Raw genomic sequence first — 19,470 nt, forward strand, 5'->3', positions numbered from 1 at the left:
AAAATTTGTTGAATTAATTAATGAATATGCAAGCTATTAGGTAAAATTACCTAACCTACCTCAGTATCATTCTGTTGGTCAGTTACTAACATGATTGTACCTTGGGGTGTGAAAGATCCTTTCTATCCTTAAAATTCTTTAACTCAGAATAGAGCCAGGCACAATGAGGATCAGGGTGTGTGTGTTGGCGAAAACAGGCTGAGTTGGAAAGAAAGATGTGTCCCCAGCACAATGAGACAAAGGCTGCACTCTTAGAGAGCCCTTCCTTTGCATAGGCTCCTGTGCAAGCGACATCCAGTTTTGACTGCGTTCCCCTCCCCTCCCCCTTCTCTGCTTAGCTCTTAGCCCTTTGGTGTTCAGTTCTTATTCCATATGAAGCACCTACCCAAGACTAGGCCCTCCCACACGTGTCTCTCCCCTTCCCTCCAGCAGGCTGCTAACGTGCTTATGCAATTCTGGGATGTTAGAGTCTCTTCTTAGAGCGTTTTGCTTGTGGTAGCTGTGCATCTCCAGCCCATTATCCAGCCTTCTGGATGACTGTTGGTTGTCATGTAGGTTTGATGATGGAACTAACTCATGAGAGAGAGCACCGAGGATGTTTAGCGGATGTTTAGCGACTGGGCTGCCATTTGAAGCACAGGACAAATAGGCAGTGGAGTCTGTATAGGAGACCCCATTAGCTTTCAGTATAGCCTCGGGGGCCATCATCATTTGTAGCTTTCAGGGAGGAAAATGTCAACCTTGTTAGTTCTCATTCCCTTTCCTGCCTATCATTTTTGTTTAAAACCCTTAAAAAAATCTTAACTCTGTTAATTATTTTCTTCTAGGGATTTTAGTCTGTTTTGTTCAGACAAATTGGGACATAACTTAAGGTTTTTTTTTGTCCCCCTTGTTAAGTTTTGATGAGGAGCTCACTGAGATAATTTGGATAGATGCTTGTTATTAATAAAATACTTCAATATAGGCTGCATGTTAAAAATAGGAATGATCTCGTTAAAGCGAGTTCTTATTCAGTCTTGTTAGTGACTCTAGAATAGAATCTACAGTTTCAAGTGCTCTCTCTCTTGTTCTTTTTATATAACGTAGCTTGGGAAATGGGTAAAATTGAGACGAAAGACCTTTGTTCTGACATTTTGACCCTCTATTTCTCCCCGACCTTATTTTTATCATCTTGATTTATTTGAATTTACCTTAGAAGGAAGCAGATGCCACAGATAGTCATATATGCTTAGTTAAAATTTTTAGTGGGTTGTCAAGGAAAAAACCCTCACAATAAGGGGAATTATTTGCAGGATTCGACGCTGGTAGAATGGAAAGGGGGAGATAAGGAATGGGGGAAAGATTAAGGGAGGCTGTGTTGGAGAGAGGCAGGTTTCTTTATTCCCAGCAACAAGGAGTGGGCATGGTAATGGAAAGTAGGGGAAGGAAGTGGTTTATTTTTCTCATAAATACCATCTGTGGGGTGCATAAAAGGAGCATTTTCACAATTTGCGGGGAGAGTCCAGAGCATCAGGGTCAAGCCTCAGAGCAAAGGAAGATCAAGAGCTCTGAAGGGGAGGAGGCTTGTGGCGCATTGGTTGCCCTCGGCTCCTTGAGTTTTCCTTATTGGTCATCTTGTCCTATGATGTGTATTGTTGACAACTGCTCTCCTTACGTTGCTTACCTAATTAGGAGGAGTAAGATCTAGTTTTAGAAGATTAAAGGGTCTGGGTATATTCAAAAGGTCTTGTAGAAGGACTTTGTGTTCCTTGCTGTTTAACCAGATGCAACTGGTGATAAATAATCCCCCAATGACGCTTTTCTAAGTGTTTGTTAAAATTTTTAGATGATGGTTTTCGCTTTGCTTCATACATCAATAATTACATGGTGCTGCAGAAGGAGCCCGCGGGGGCCGTGATCTGGGGCTATGGCATATCCGGAGCCACAGTGGCAGTGACTCTGTGCCAAGATGGAGAAGCCATCATGGAGAAGGTGACGAGTGTGAAAGGTAAGGCGGCTCATCTTCTGTTCAGCTTTTGTCTTCTTCCGCCACCTGCTGGACAATCTGAAAAAGGAATGCTTGTGCTGGGACTCAGATTACCCCACCCATCCATTTAAGTTTGAGTGTTTACTGTGTGTCAGGCACTGAGGACACAGAACATTGAGACCGAGGCAGAGGCCTTTCCCCCAGGATCTCATGGCATAACGAGAATAGACACCAAGTCATAAAGTGCAGTGTGATAAATGCCATGATGAAGTGTCTAGGGGGTGTCATGGGATACTCAGATTGGATGGTAAGAGACAGTTTCCACTGACGGGGACATTTGAACTGAATTATACATAAGAGGCAGTATGGAGAGTGCTTAAGAACCCAGGCTCTGGCCTCACTGAGCTCTGGCTCTGCCTCCATCACCGTATGACTCTGTCACCTCAGGCATGTTATATAACATCTCTGCGTTGCAATTTCCTTGTTTGTAAAGTGTAGATAATAATGATAACTTAGGGTTATGGTAAGGATTAAATGAATTAACACATATAAACGTGTGTTAGTCACCATTATTATTATTATTATATTTAGAGAGTCACTCAAGTATTTATTGAGTGCCTATGTGCTGTATGTTGTGCTCAGTACTGGTAATACAGCGATTAGCAAGAGAGATGTGGTCTCTTTCCTAAAGAAGCTTACAGATGAGGGGAGGAGGCAGATAAAGAATAAGCGGTTACTGGTAAGTTGGGTGCCCCAATATGGAATTGCAGTGTGCTATGGGAGTGCTTAGGAGAGATAATGAACATAGTCTAAGATTTATCTTAAAAGATAAGTAGGGCAAAGCAGGTAGGGGGGAATTGCCCAGACCAAGGCATGGAGGCACGAGGGAGGTTGGTCACTGGAGAAACAGCAAGCAGTTTGGTTTGTCAGCACTGGGGTCTGTGGCTGGTAGCAGATGACAGGAGAGAGGTTGGAAATGTAGGAAGGCTTGTTTGTCACTGCTAAGGAGAATATACTCTATTTTGGATCAGTGGATTTTAAGCAGCCAAATGACTCAATCAGACTTGTATTTTAGGGGGCGCCTGGGTGGCTCAGTCGGTTAAGCGTCTGACTTCAGCTCAGGTCATGATCTCGCGGTTGGTGATGTTGAGCCCCCCACCGGGCTCTGTGCTGACCCCTCAGAGCCTGGAGCCTGCTTTGGATTCTGTGTCTCCCTCCCTCTCTCTGTGCCTCCTCCGCATGCATGCTCTCTCTTTCTCTCTAAAAAATAAATAAACATTAAAAAAAAAGAATTGTATTTTAGGAAGATAATTCTGGCAGCACTGTGGAGAGTGGAGTGGAGATCAGTAAGAATAGAAGTGGTGGGAACTGTTAGCCTAGGATATTTAGGCTATAGATGACAAAGCCCAGACCCAAGGTCGTGGCTGTGAGGATATTCAAGAAGGTGAGAACTAGAAGCGTCTTTGAACAGACAGGTCCTACAAAGGAGTCTTTGTCTAGAAGGGTAAAGGTGTGGGAGGTGACATGCGGAGGAGCATAGCTAGACGTTAACTGGATATTGGAGGCCACATTCACGGCCTGGTCAAGTGGAGACAGGATCGGATCTTGGTTGGAGGTAGCGATATAGTCATGGAATGTTGAAGGTGAGAGTCAGGTGAGGAGGCTACTCTGGGGAGCAGGGGGGTTAGTGTGGGAGTTTGTGGTTTGAGCAGTGACTTGAAGATATGTATGACAGGGAAGCTTGTGGGAATTTTACTGAGCCTTGAAAACAAGGATTTCCTGATTAGCTTTGTCAATATCCAGTCCAGAGTGATCCAGACCCTGGTGCAGGCTCTTTAGAATTCATTTCCCTACAATAAACTTTTTTTTAAAAGTTTATTTATTTATTTTCAGAGACAAAGAGAATGCACACATGCGTGCACACACACTCTTGCATGGGGGTGGGGGAGGAGGAGAGAGAGAATCCCAAGCAGGCTCCGTACTTGCAGTGCAAAGCCCAACAGGGGGATCAAATCTATGAACTATGAAACCATCAGCTGAGCTGAAATCAAGAGCTGAATGCTCAACAGACTGAGCCGTGTAGGTGCCCCAACAAACATTTAAAAATACGATGTGGCAGGCATAGATGGGAGGTGAGTACTTTTAGTACTTGAATTTTAAGACTTTTTAAGGTAAGAATGCTACTGGGTGAAACTAATAATGTTGAAAGGGGAAGCATAAGATGATGGAGAAGTTGTTCTCTGTTAGATTTAAATGCCACTGGTGACCTGTAGGATATACTGAAAATGAATTCAAGAGACAAGCAATGCTGTCTCTTTTTGTGTTGTGTCTATCTTAGAAATTCGCAGCACATGGGGCACCTGGGTGGCTCAGTTGGTTAAGCCTCTGACTTCGGCTCAGGTCAGATCTCACGTTCGTGGGTTTGAGCCCCGCGTCAGGCTCTGTGCTGACAGTTAGCTCAGAGCCTGGAGCCTGCTTCTGGTTCTGTGTCTCCTTCTGTCTCTGCCCCTCCCCCTCTCATGCTCTGTCTCTCTCTCTCTGTATCAAAAATAAATAAAACATTAAAAAAAAAAAGAAATTCACAGCACAGAGTATAAATACTGGTGATCTCAGTTGATTTAGAAACCCAAAGAGCTACTGTAGTTTAAAAATAAAAAATAGGGTTCCCTTGGCTAATAATTAACATTATCAATAAATATTTAGGAGACAGAGATTACATAGTACTATAGTGATAGATACAAAAGGTATATATGTACTTTATATATATTTGTTAGGCTCTCTGCATTTGCTTGGTAGAAGAGAAAAAAGAAAATATATTTTGTACATCCATAAGCCTACTTTTAGGGGCATCTTGCTGTGTTCTGTACATGAAGCAAAATGGATAAAGTGTTACTTGGAATAAGAGAGGTAGACATGTAGGAAATTTTATAGGGCAGAAAAGAAAATGTTTCTCAAAGGAAACAATGCAGAGTATATTGAAGGCTTGACTTCTCTTTAAATTTGATGAGGACTCTGGGATTTTCAGCTAGACTACCTCAGTTTGTCACACTATCTCTGTTAATATTTAATTTATTACCTATAATCAATCCCCTGAGTGCCCACAACAAAATGGAATTAACAGCATGAAGATTTCTGTCCAGAAATCTGACACTTAAGCTTTAGGACAACGTGAGGGGTGATTGGGAATATGGGTCAGGTACTGGGCCTATTTAAACCATATTGTCAAATGCTACATGATGATTTTTTCAGACACAAGGAATAAAACTGGGGCGGATAGGGTATATCTTCTCCCTTTGGCACACATGGGGGATAAAATGTCTGGATTCATCATCATGACTGAGAAAGTAGGGATATTTTCTTTAACTTAGAAAATTACAAAAAGTCTAAACCCCTTAGAAAAGTAAAAAGCTCCTGGCTGCAGTGTTCGCATGCACACTAGTTTTTTGTGCTATACAATAAATTACCACAAACTTAGGTGCTTAGAACAGCATGCTTTTGTTATGGCAAAGTTTCTATAGATCTGAAGCCTGGGCCATCACTTAGCTGGGTTCTCTGCTCAGGGTCTCACAAGACTGAAATCAGGTGTTGGCTGGGCTGTGTTCTCATCTGGAGTCTTGACTAGGGAAGGATCCCCTACAAGCTCCTGTAGGCTGCTGGCAGGTTTACCTCCTTATGCCTATAGAATTCATGGAAGCATCTCTACTGCTTCAAATCTCTGACCCCTAGACCTTCTTTTATTTTTTTTAAATAAAAAAATATTTATTTTTGAGGAGAGAGACAAAGTGCAAGCCAGGGAGGAACAGAGAGAGAGGGAGACACAGAATTGGAAACAGGCTCCAGGCTCAGCTGTCAGCACAGAGCCTGACATGGGGTTTGAGCTCATAACTCGTGAGATCAGGACCTGAGTCAAAGTCAAATGCTTAAGCAGCTGAGCCACCCACACGCCCCTAGACCTTCTTTTAAAGGGCTCGCCTTATTAGGTCAGGCCCACCCAGAGTAATTTTCCTTTTTATTAACTTAGTGTCAACTGTTTAGGAAGTTTAATTACATCTGCCAAGCTCCTTTATCTTTTCCATGTAATGTAATCCAAATCACAAGAATGACATCTCCTCCCCCATGCCATTTTCTGTTGGTTGGAAGCAAATCACAGATTCTGCCTGAATTTGAGGGGAAGGGATTATGTAAGGGTGTGACTTACTGCAGAGTCACCTTAGGGTGTATCTGCCATTCATGCTATAATTTAAACAGTTGCATAAATAGTTTTATTGATGGAAAAATGTTAAGGCTCTTTTTTTTGCTTTTTCTAAAAATTTTGTTAATTTTTTTTTTAATTTATTTTTGAGAGACAGAGAGAGACAGTACAAGGAGGGGAGGGTCAGAGAGAGAGGGAGACACAGAATCCGAAGCAGGCTCCAGGCTCTGAGTTAGCTATCAGCAAAGAGCCTGATGCAGGGCTCGAACCCACGAACCATGAGCTCATAACCTGAGCTGAAGCCAGATGCTTAACTGACTGAGCCACACAGGCGCCCCATTTTTTGCTTTTTACATTCATATTTGGTGGTGGGTGACGAGCTTTATACAGAATAAATGCAGGTTGCAAAGGGGCAGTTTCGGCAGTAAGATCTTCATCTCCAAGTCACTTCTATAGATCATTGAATTGGTTAATAGCTGGTGAAATGCCAGGGTTTTGTGGGCAAGGAACATCTTCCTGTTCTATGCTTTTTCTCTTGGGAAGGGAAAGGTCATGGATAATTTCCATTTTTCTCTTCTTGGCATCTGAGATTTGGCACAATAACTTAAAAAATAATTAACATCTGATGTGAATAACAAAAAAAAAGCATGAATGCATTCTATGACTAATCATGTCTTTAGACAAATTCTTTTAATTTTTTCCCCTTTGATTATTTGTTCTTCTGATTTTGAGGTGGGGGAGATGGAGAGAAGAAACTGAAGAGAGTTCTTTACTTCAGCCATGGGCTGGAACATGAAGAGAAGAGGGACAGGAAGAAGTAGACCCCCAGATATGCTAACCATTGGACATGGAAACACAAAGCCTGTTTAGTAATTTGCCTGGCTTTCTTGATGGTGTAACTCAGAACTGGGGTTTATCTAAGTAAGGGAGGGCACAAGATTTGCATGTGATGAAGGTCCAGAAGAAGGAACCATAACAGCTGTTGTTCAGAAAGTCCATCAGAATGGGCAGAAAGTCAGCTGGATGGTGAACTTCGTGGTGTCACTGAGTTTTATTATTTGGATTCAACCTAATGGACTTTGGGGGGGAGGTCAACAAAGTTTCAAAGACTGTAACCGGATTTCATCATCCTTGTGAAATGTGGTGACTTCTGCCTTTGTAATCCCATTCTTGCCTTGAGTCTAAGGACCAGCCTTCATCAGGCTTGCTCCCCTTCGTATATTCTTACAGGGGAGTGAATCCCCAGTGTCTTAAGTTGTTTCTAGGTTGGTTTAACCATTAGTAAGCTCTCTGCAGTGGACCTGGTTTCCCCTGCACTCCCTGGCAGGTAACTTCATTTAACCCTCATTATTGCATCAGAGTTTTTCTTTTATCAAGTGGGAGAGGAAAACAGCTTGAAACAAACAGAACTCGAGGATTAGGCCAGAAGGAAGTTCTCTAAGGTCTTTGAGGGAGCTGAGCGTTTCCCTCAAGAGAGCAGTTATTGGTGTGGATCCCTAGTCTCTTCAGACTATTTAGGTGCTTGACGGAGCTCACCCTCTGGCTATAGCAGGATGATATTGCCATCTTTTGCCCAAACATCTCCCCACCCTCTTCCCTTATTTACCCTTTAGTTGCTGGGCAGCAAAACTTTTCAGAAGCTCTGGTGAAGGTAATTTTCTTCACTGGCCATATTGCGTGGATTGAGGCTAAGTATAAATATCTAATTAATAAATAACTAGGAATAAATTGCACAGTAGCAGAAAGCTAACAGTTCTGCCCTGGGTTTTTTGACCTCCCCATCATAAATGAGTAACATTTGTGGCAGAAGGACAAGGATTTAGTAAGATATGTGAGTGCAAGAAGCCTGGAAAGACCTTGGCAGGGCTGTAGTGGGGACAGATTGGAGCGTCTGCCTGCTCAGCAGCGTAAGCCATCTGGAGCACATCACACCTGTGCGACACAATCTGTATGAGCTGCCCACTGTTTCCAAAACAGTGATTTTTCTGCTTTAGGTAAATTATACAGTTAATATGTTGATGTCTGGCTATTGGTGGTATAAAAACAATAGTGAGCATTTGGTCCTGAGCTTCCTTGACCTCTAAAGGATGGGAGTAGCAATCTCAGTGGGTTGTGCTTTCGAGAGAGGCAAGCAACGCACCCTTTCGCTGATGCCTTCAGGCTTTTGGACATTTCCCCCAATACTTTTGAGCAATCCCTACGGTTTGAGCTTTTCCTAACCTCCTATCATGTGTCCAGACTTCTCATGCTTCTGCTTAGCTTTTGCTGATTGGGAAGAACTTAGCATAGCATCTAGCACTTAATAGGTACTTGGATAGTATTTTTATGATTCTAATTTTTACAGGCTGCTATAATAACTTTAGGATGCTCCATTTCCACTTCTTCCCATTCTTTCCCTCTGAGTTAATATTGGTCTGAGGGGCACAAATTAGAAATTATTTTGTAGCCATTGGCACGATGCCAAGGATATTTATTTTAAAATGATCACTTCATTATTTTCTTTATTTTTTTTTCTCACTCCTTTCTTCAGCTTTGTTCATGTTGTTTGGTTCTCCCAGGCATCATTTTGCCACTTTGAAGATACTTTCCCTAAGTTTCTGAGTGTGATGTTGGCAGTGGTGGTGGTGTGAGTGGGTGAGAGGTAGGGAGGTGGTAGGGGGGTGGTTCCTAAGGAATGTGCTATGAATTTCTGAAATAGGGTCTTGGATAGCTTTTCATCTTCCTAATTGAGTCCGAAAACCTTAATTCTGCTAAGTAACTCTCTGAAAACAATTAATTGGGCACGTCTAAATTTCTTCTTCACAGAGAGATCAATTTGTACGAATCTCAAATTCGTACTATGTACTCTTCTCTTCCTTTGTCCTGTGTCAGTTTCTCTGCTCACCTGTGTGTCCAGTGGCAGGAGAACCCAGACCTACTGGTAGCATTAATCCTTGGAAGCAGCACAGGGAGTTGGTGGGGGGATCAATGACAAGGATGATGCCATCAAGTAAGGGGAAGATGAGATTGTAAAGGATCTTCTCTTACCTGTGTTCGTATTTGTTTAGATAGTTACAAATTAATTTGGGGGCACTGCATAGATCGATTAGAGTATGATTATATTACTGCTGACAATTGGATACTATATGAATTTCTATTTTATGGTTTTTTAAAAATTAAACTCCCTTGGATTTTGATCTCAGTATGTTTTTGTCTATTCTCACTTAGGATTATAACTGGGTGATTAATTTTTCCTGTAAATGCTTCAGTTACAAGGAAGGAGGAGTTGGTACAGATTAAGGATAGAAATGCTGCTGCTTTTGTTATTTCTATTTACTTGCTGGAAATTTGGCTCATCTTCATATCTTTTTAAAGCTTATTTTGAGAGAGAGTGAGAGTGAGAGCGAGAGCAAGAGAGAGAAAACAGGGTAGGGGCAGTGAGAGAGGGAGAAATGGAGAATCCCAAGCAGGCTCCACACTGTCAGCACAGAGCCCGACGTGGGGCTCGATCTCACAAACTGCAAGATCATGACCTGAGCTTAGATCAAGAGTCAGCCTCTTAACTGGCTGAGCCCTCTAAGCCCTAATCTTACCTTTGAATTCAGTTCATCACAGTGGCTTGGAACAGCATGCATGGCAGGATTGTGCTTTAATTTCATTTTAATTGATTAATTCCTTGGAGGCTTTTTATAATTTCAGCACATTCTAACAGCTGGATGGTGGTACTGGATCCCATGAAGCCTGGTGGACCTTATGAGGTGGTGGCACAGCAGACTTGGGGAGGAATGAACTTCACCCTGAGAGTTCACGATGTCTTATTTGGAGATGTCTGGCTTTGCAGTGGGCAGAGTAACATGCAGATGACAGTTTCACAGGTAATTTGCAGAGTCTTAGTGTTGATAAATTATGATGACAGAGAAGAAGAAAAAGAAGGTGGAGGAAGGGGACAAGCAGAAGGAGGTAGAAACCTTCTTCTGCCATGTGCCAAGATCTGTTCGGAGTGTTTGGCATGTATTAATTAATTTGATTTAGCAACTCTGAGCTAAATATGGTTATTCATCGCACAGATGAGGAAACTGACCCACTGAGGCTAAATTACCAGCTTAAGGTCACACAGTTAATAGTGCAGCCAGAATATGAGCAGGTAATGTGACTCCAGAGCCTCTTTGTGAATCATAGCTAGTGCTCTGGACGTGTGCAGGGCACCATTTCCTTGCCTTCCTGAGCTAAAGGCAGGAGCAAGAGTATCTGATGGTAAGGGAGAGTTCATATCCAATTGAACACAAAGTAGATTACTCTTCTTTTGAGTGGTCTTAGAAGATGAGCTTCTGGAGAGAGCCTAGGAAATCAAAACAATTTGTTTCAAGCTGTGCATCTAATATAATATGTCTTTTGTTGTCATGGAGATTTAAAAATTCGAGACTGAATGTTGGCTTTGCCTTTTACCAGTTACATGACTTGGAGAAAATCACTTTGTGTTTCTGAGACTTTGTTTTCAAAACCGACTTTTTAGGGGCACCTGGCTGGCTCTGGTGGTTGAGAGTCTGACTCTTGATTTAGGCTCAGGTCATGATCCCAAGTCATGGCATCAAATCCTGTATCAGGCTCTGCGCTGAGCACAGAGCCTGCTTTTGATTCTCTTTCCTTCTTTCTCTGCCCCTCTCCTCTGCACCTGTGTGCCCCCCTGTCTTAAACTTTTTTTAATGTTTTTATTTATTTTTGAGAGAGAGATAAAAAACCCCCAAAAACCCTGCTTTAAAAAATTGTGGTTAAAATGAATATAACATCATACTTCTCATTTTAATCATTGGTAATTTTACCACTTAGTGGCATTAAATTTATTCACAACCCTCTGTGTACTTGTCACTACTATCTGTACTCAGAAATTTCTCCTCATCCCAATATCCCTCTGGACCCATCTAGCAACAACTGCCTCCCCCCTTCTTTTCACCTTCTTTCAGCCCCTGGTAGCCTCTATTCTGCTTTCTCTCTATGAATTTGTCGATTCTAGGCACCTCAGTTCTCAGTGCACAAGTCTCCTACATCCTTGGCTAGATTTATTCCTAAGTATTTAATTCTTTTAGATGGTATTATAAATGGAATCATGCGATCTTTGTCCTTCTGTCTCTGACTTATTTTACTAAGCATAATGTTTTCAAGGTCCATCCACCTTGTAGCGTATATCAAGATTTTGTTCCTTTTTATGTCTGAATCGTATTCCATTCTGTATGTTGCATTTTGTTCATCCATTCTTCTGTTGATGGACACTTGAGTGGTTTCTGTCTTTTGGCTATTGTGTATGATACTGCTCTGAACATTGGTGTACAAATAGCTTTTCGAGTCCCTGCTTTCAATTCTTTTGGATATATACCTTTGAGTGAAATTGCTGAGTCATCTATTAGTTCTATGTTTAACTTTTGAGGAACCACCAAAACATTTCACAGTGGCCATACTGTTTTACATTCCTATCAGCAATCTGCAAAGGTTCAATTTCTCTAACACGTGTTATTTTCTGTTTTTTTTAATTAAAAAATTTTTATTATAGCTATGCTAGTAGGTATGAAGTGGTATCTCATTGTGTTAAAATTTTTTTTTAACTTTTAATTTAAATTTTAGTTAACATACAGTGCAGTATTGGCTTCATGAGTAAAATTCAGTGATTCATCACTTACATAATACCCAATGCTCATCACAAGTGCCCTCCTTAATACCCATCACCCATGTAGCCCATTCCCCACTGACCTGCCTCCATCAACTTCAGTTTGTTCTCTATTGTTAAGAGTCTCTTATGGTTTGTTTTCCTCTCTCCTCTTCCTCCCAACTTTTCATATGTTTATCTGTCTTGTTTCTTAAATTCCACATAAGAGTAAAATCATATGGCATTTGTCTTTCTCTGATTGACTTATTTCATTTTGCATAATACAGTCCAGCTCCATCCATGTCATTGCAAATGGCAAGATTTCATTCTTCTTGATGGCTGTGTAATATTCAATTGTGTGTATATGTATATATGCACACACATACACACACACACACACACACACACACACACACCACATCTTCTTTATCCATTCATCAGTCAGTGGACATTTGGGATGTCTCCATAGTTTGGCTATTGTTGATAATGCAGCTATAAACATTGGGGTATATGTATGCATCAAATCTGTATTTTTGTATACTTTGAGTAAATACCTAGTAGTCCAATTGCTGCTGGATTATAGGATAGCTCCAATTTTAGTTTTTTGAGGATCATTGTAGTTTTGATTTGCATTTCCCTAACGACTAATGATATTGAGTGTTATTTCATGTACTTATTGGCTGTTTGTATATCTCCTTTGGAGAAATGTCTATGTAAGTTCTTTGCCCAGTTTTGAATTGGGTTGTTTGTTGTCATGTTGTAGGAATTATTTATATATTCTAGATATTAACCACTTTTCAGATGTATGATTTGCAAATATTTCCCCATTCTGTAGGTGGTCATTTCACCTTCTTGAGAGTGTCCTTTGGTACACAAAAGTTCTTAATTTTAGTGAAGTCAAGTTTATTGATTTATTTTTTGTTTTCCATGCTTTTGATGTCATATACATGAAATTGTTAAATCCAGTGCTAAGAAGGTTCCCCCCCAATGTTGTCTTCTAAGAATTTTATAGTTTTAGGTCTTTGATCCTTTTTGTGTCAATTTTTATATGTAGTGTAAGGTGAAGGTCTAACTTCATTCTCTTGCAAGTGGATATGCAGTTCTTGCAACATCATTTGTTGAGGACTGTTCTTTCCACATTGAACTCTTGGAACTCCAGTTGGCCATGTAAGGGTTTATTTCTGGGCTTCCTATTTTTTTCCATGTTCCTTATCCAGTACCATACAGTTTTAATTACTGTAGCTTTGTAGTAAGTTTCAAAGTTGGGAGGTATGAGTCTTCCAAGTGTATTCTTCTTTTTCAAGATTGTTTTGGCTATTCACGGCTCCTTGAAATTCCATATGAATGTGAGAAGATGCTTTTCCATTTCTGCGAAAAAGGCTTTTGGAATTTTGTTAGATATTGTGTTGAATCTGTAGATTGCTTTGGGTTATATTTACATCTTAATGATGTTAAGCCTTCCTGCTATGAAAGGATGCTTTTCCATTAATTTAGATCTTTAATTTTTTTTCAGCAATGTTTTGTGGTTTTCAGTGTACAAGTCTCTTAACTTCCTTTGCTAGGTTTCTTTGTAAGTACTTAATTCCTTTAGATGCTATTGTACATGAAATTTCTGTCTTGATTTTTCTCTTTTTTTTAATTTTTAATTTTTTATGGTTTTTTTTTTTTTTTTTTGAGAGACAGAGAGAGACAGTACAAGCAGGGGAGGGTCAGAGAGAGCATGAGTCACAGAATCAGAAGCAGGCTCCAGGCTCTGAGTTGTCAGCACAGAGCCTGATGTGGGGCTCAAACCCACGAACCATGAGATCATGACCTGAGCCAAAGCTGGACGCTTAACTCACTGAGCCACCCAGGCGCCCCTTGATTTCCTCTTAAGACTGTTCATTGCTGGTGTATAGAAACAAGTGATTTTTGCATGTTGATCTTGTACCCTGACACTTTCCGGAATTCATTTGTTAGTTCTGGTAGCTATCTTGTGGATTTTTTTGGGTTTGGGGTTTTGAGCATATCATCTGTGGATAGAGATAGTTTTACCTCTTTTGGTGCCTTTTATTTCTTTTTTCTTGTCTAATAGCTCTGGCTAGAGCTTCCTGTACAATGTGGTATAGTAGAGGTGAAAACAGACATCCTTCTCTTGTCCTAGTTTTAGTAGGAAAGCTTTCACTCTCACACCACTGAGTGTGATGTTACCTGTGGGTTTTTCATAAATGCCTTTCATCATGTTGAGGAGTGACCCCTCTATTCTTAGTTGTTTGAGTGTTTTTGTCATGAAAGTATGTTGAATTTTGTCAAATGTTTGAGACTCAGTTTTCACAACTATGGTCCAGTAGTGATTGTATTTACCTAATTAATTTATTGGGCCATTATAAAGATTAAATTATTTTGTTTGTTTCTAAAAGGTATTTATAAATTGAAAATAGCTGTCTAAATTAAGATGTTGCTATTTTTTCAATTTTTTATTATAAGAAGTTTCAACCACACACAAAAGTTAAGAGACTTACAAACACTTATATACCCACCATCAAGATTGACAGTTAATATTTCGTCATATTTGGTTTATCTGTGTGTGTGTGTGTGTGTGTGTGTGTGTGTGTGTGTGAACTATCTTAACAAAGCTATATATCTTGATACTTCAATTAGGTGTCATATATCAAATTGATATGTATTCATGTATCAAGTTAATATGTCAATATATATGTACATATATGTATACATGTTATGTATACATCATAGAAAATATGCTAGGTCTAAAAATTTAATGTATGTGCTGCTGAAGTGAGCACAGGTCTCAAAATTTTAGAACAGCTAACCTTCAAAGGCTGTGATGTATATATAAATATACACATATATATATATTTTTGCACAGAAGTATATATATATTTTTTTCTTCTTTTTTTGTTACACAGAAAGAAGGCCAGTGATAATGTTTTTTTTGCTCAACTTTTTCATAGGATTTCTTTTGTTAGCATTAATTCACTTTTCTTTGTTTTACTCACAGCCTTTGAAAACTAACCCTTCTTAAATTTTGAGACCTAGCTTATTTTTTCCCTTATGATAACTATATAGAGGCTTCACTAGGCTCTATTTGCTCTGCTAGAATTGTTGGTGGGAAGAGCACTAAATAGGCTTCCAAGTAAGGATGGGGCACACAGAGGGCATCGAGTCATGTGGAATGGAACCGGGGAATGCTGGCGTGCCATATGTTGGTCAGTGATGAAATTCACTTTGAGGGGTTCCTGTGTTCGTTGCTATTAGAGAATAGGGCTGCCCTGATAGACTATCAGTGAGGGCTCTGAAGTAAAGCTGGATCAAAAGGACACTGAGAAAGTTGTGAAGGGAACTACTACCTCTTAGTAGTTTGACTGGTACTCTAGCTAGGCAGCAGTAGAGTAAAAACGTTGGTGCTGTATGTCATTGGCATTCAAATTTCTTTTCAAGATCAGCTCTACTTCTAATTAAACAAAAACTGCTTAGAATGAAGAGAGTGGGTTTCTGGATAGGTGTGATGATATTAGAGCTTTGGGCCTCAGAGTTGTTCTTTTTCTTTGTTTAGTAAGCTGTCTGATTTAAACATAAAAGTAAGGGCAACCATTGTTATTTCATTTAAATTAGAATCAAGGCTAGACTACCTATGAGCAAGTTTCACAGACTATATAAACTGTATCGGCTTGAAATATTGCTGAAGAAGGGTAAAGATGTTTTTATGCAGTATCACAACTTCAGAGAAAGTAGTCTGAGTTAAGTTCTTTGGCACATTTGAAATTGGGATTGATTTTTTTTTCCTTGTCTGTATGTTCTCATTTTGCTATAATGAGCATGAAATAACTATTATTTTTAAAAGAAAGTTATAAAACAAGAAACTGAAATGTGCTTACCTAATCCCTCAAATATTTATCAAATATTATATTTGATAATAAAGAGTTCCTTTATATAAACAAGCATCTTAGGGATAAATGGTTTTGTTTGCATTATGGATTGGCACAGATATGCTCTGCATACTTTGATTTGTTTTCTTTAGTAAGTTAAGAACTTGAAAAGATTATTGTCTTCCCAGCTCTTCTTCTAAAACTTAGTTTCTCCTCAAATTGATTTTTATTTTCCTGCCTTTCTTTTATTATACGTCTCCATTTTTGAGGAATACTTACATTTGAGTTTTTAAAATCTATATGACTACACTATGATCTCAATTCATTTATTTTTTTCATTTTTATTTCATTTTTCAAATGTTTGTTTATTTTTGAGAGAAGAGAGAGCGTATGAGCAGGGGAAGGAAAGGAGGGTGGTGGGTGGGAGACAGACAGAGGATCCGAAGCAGGCTCTGTGCTGACAGCAGACAGCTCCATGCATGGCTTGAACTCATGAATCACAAGATCATGACCTGAGCTAAAGTCAGAAGCTTAACCAACTGAGCCCCCCAGGTGCCCCAATTCATTTATTTTTTTTAAAAAATTATAAAATTGAGCCCTTTCACATACTTCGTGATTTATTTTGCTTTAATTGCTTCTACCCCTTTTCTTTTTCTTTTCTTAACTAATCACTAAATAATGCTACTAAAAAGATCCTGGGCATATCTACTTTATTTTTGTATTAGTCTAATTCAGAATCTAAGTTCTTGCATTTATGTCTTCATAACCAGTATCTTATTTATTCTTGCTTCCTGCCCTGCTTCAATATGTGGAAACTTTGAATTTAAATGTTTATTGAACTGAACTTTAACTGGGCTCCCTTTCCATATAAGTGGCTGGAAGCAAAACTGAAGTCTTCTATCTTGAGGGAAAGCATAGTTTTGTTTAGAAGTGGGATTGCTGTTAACTCACTAAAGGAAAACAGTCCTTTCTTTAATGCTTTGATGGTGGTTCCCTGTTTGCACAGAAAGGCAGGGACCAGATGTACTTGTATCTATACAGTCAGATTCTCAATAGCACACTGTGCCAGGGGGTCCCATCTCATTTTCTGTCAAGCTAAATCAGATTTTGATTGTTACGAACACATTCTTTCTGCCTAGAATTTACACTTCAGCATCTTTAGCATTCGACTAAGGCTATAAGCTCTGAGATACAGGGAGATAGAAAAAGGAGTCCATCCGACACAGCCAAGAGTTAAATTTTTATTTATTTATTTATTTATTTTTAAATCATGCACTTAGTTTGCAAGACAGCATTTTAGGTGCTGACAGTATCAAAAGCCAAGTTTTCTAGTCTCCTAACATTCTGTAGAACTTTCTTTTTTGATCAGAAGCATGCTTTATCTGACTCTTCCTTTGTTCCTTTTGCTCCTTTTCCTCTAAAAGATGCCCAACACAGAAACAACATGTACACACACGTACACGTATACATGCACACATGCACACACATGTACCCAAACACGCTATCTGTCTCTTCTCTTTGCCCTCCTCCGTGTGACTTTTCTGAGGAGGTAAGATTTCTACTATAACCTACCACTCATCATATTCAAATGAAGGAAATGGCAGATTGTAGGCCCATCTTGTTGTTAGGGTAAAGTGGAATTTTAAGATTGAGTGTTATTTATAACACTGAGTGAGATGTGTATAAATGGAGAAAAGTCTAAATGTTCATCTGTCGCCTCCTAACTCAGGGTAGGTCTTAAGACTTGGATATTTCTAGTTAGGCTCAGAAGAAGATGGCCAGTGTTAGACACGGAAGCCCAGTTTTCAATACCTTGGCAATCCTGACACTGCTACTTTACAAGTAGAGAAGTCAAACTACAATAGAAGATTCATGGGAGGTACGGCGGCTGGCTTATTTATAGTTATTCCCTCACCTTTAAAACTGCTATATTCTACTGTAATAGAAGGGACTGCAACTTACAAAACCTAAATTCTTTATTAAGTGACACTCCCCTGTGTTCTTTGGTGTGGATTCCCTGTGCACGTGCGTGCGCACACACACACAGACACACACACACACACTCTCTCTCACACACATGCCCTGCCCCCTCCCACAGACCCCATGCCAAGATTCTCTGAGGAAATAGATTCTTGATGTTTCTTCATTAATTCAAGAATGTGGCATAAAGGTTACAAAATGAACACCGGGGAGCAGCTGCTTTGATGGTGAACTGGCGGGTCCCCAGGGAGGTAGTGGTACACTGTCTCCGCCACAGCAGCTTTAATGACTTCAAATACCTTGGTATTCATTTACATCCTCATTTAAATACTCAGTAGAAAAATAATTACACTGAGGTGTTTGATGAGATGAAATTTGATCTCAGCAGATGGAGGAAGGCTTCCCCTTTCATCAGCGGGGGGGAAACCAAGTGTCATTTAAATGAAAATCTTCCTGAAATCTCTTTATTCCTAAATTTGCTGCCCATACCCCTGAGGAAATGCTTCCATCAAGATGGCTTGGTGAGATTGGGAAAGAATACCAATTTCAGAAGTAATTGTCATCAGGTACAGCAAGAATTTCCCCCCCACCCCCATTTTTTTTTTTAACATTTGCTGTGACTTTCAGGTTTTGGCTTGAGATAATACACAAATGTGAAGTTGAAAATGGAAGTTTTTCCCAGCCAGTGTTTGGGATCCAGATCTGTGTGCTGGTAACATGGGCGAGTGCCAAACACCGCAACCCTGTCGGCCTTGAACAGTCCACTGCGCTAGCAATGGGCCTATGAGACAAGTAGCATGTTCACCCGTACCGCCTCCCCAAGCTGGCATCTCGCGGAGATGCGGCGCTTGAGTTCCCCCGGCGGTTCGGAAGCTAGTGTGGGTGGAGAGAAGGAAAGCAGTTTCATCCACGGTTTCCATGGAAGCGACATACCATCCTTAGTGCTCAGAGCAGAGCCGATTTCAAGGGAGGTGACTTTTTACAGGTACTTGCTGCTGAAAAATAATTTTCCTGCCAGAATAGACTGTGAGTGCTTTCGCCTGTTTTTTTTTTTTTTTTACTGTTTACTGTTTATTTTACATTTCGCTTGCCGGGCAAGATTTTGAACATATGTCTGGGTGGCCTGTGGAATTTTCCTGAGAACGTATGGAGTCTCTGTCCCAATAGGGCAAAGACCAGTGGCCCCCACCAGCTAGAGCTGCTGTTACCCAGGGGGGCACATCAAGGCTGTGGCTCCCGCTGTGACCTGGAGAGACCTTTCACTTGCATCTGGCCATCTTATTGGCCACAGCAGGCTCAGTTGGCAGTCAGGGGCAGCCTGTTTCAATGAGGTGCCCTGTGGGGGCGCTCTGGCTGCTCCGGGGTGTCTCTTCCCCTGTGGGCTGGAGGGCCAGCTGTGTTCTCTGCGGTGGGCGGGAGGGAAGGGAGCCAGCTGCACGCTTGGTGGCTAGCGGCCAATGGAAAGTGTCCCAGCCTCCTGTGCTCTCACTGTGGCAGTCCTGTCAGCTGGAGCTCTTGTTCCCTGAGGCCACTGATGCCTGGGCTTCCCAATGCTCCTGTTAGCCCTTTGTTGTGGGAAAACCAGACTAGTCCAGGAAGGATAGAGAGAAAGCAAGAAAAGGCACCCAATAACAAAACAAATCAATACGTGTACATTGTATATTCTTTGTAAAAGAAAAGAAAAACATAACTCAAAAACTGGGATCGAAGGACATAGCACTTTCGTGTAAGCTCTCAGAGGAAGGACTAACAAAGAAACTATGTGGTGTAATGTGGTCTAGTCCAGAAGGGCTCCAAGCCATTCTGTGTACTCTTGGCAACTGGTGAGGGTTTGTAAAGGGATTTAGGA

General features: G+C 40.5%; 1 protein-coding gene across 1 annotated transcript in view; it reads left to right on the forward strand.

Moving 5' to 3' along the window:
- SIAE (sialic acid acetylesterase) overlaps positions 1-19,470 on the forward strand; it is a 38,555-nt gene that overhangs the window by 1,980 nt on the left and 17,105 nt on the right. Inside the window, exons 2-3 of the mRNA XM_029956329.1 lie at positions 1,826-1,987; positions 9,837-10,012. Coding sequence (XP_029812189.1) covers positions 1,826-1,987; positions 9,837-10,012 — 338 coding nt within the window. The remainder of the gene's footprint in view (positions 1-1,825; positions 1,988-9,836; positions 10,013-19,470) is intronic.

Source organism: Suricata suricatta, chromosome 11 (genome assembly GCF_006229205.1).
Source record: "Suricata suricatta isolate VVHF042 chromosome 11, meerkat_22Aug2017_6uvM2_HiC, whole genome shotgun sequence".
In the NCBI taxonomy this organism is placed as follows: Eukaryota; Metazoa; Chordata; class Mammalia; order Carnivora; family Herpestidae; genus Suricata; species Suricata suricatta.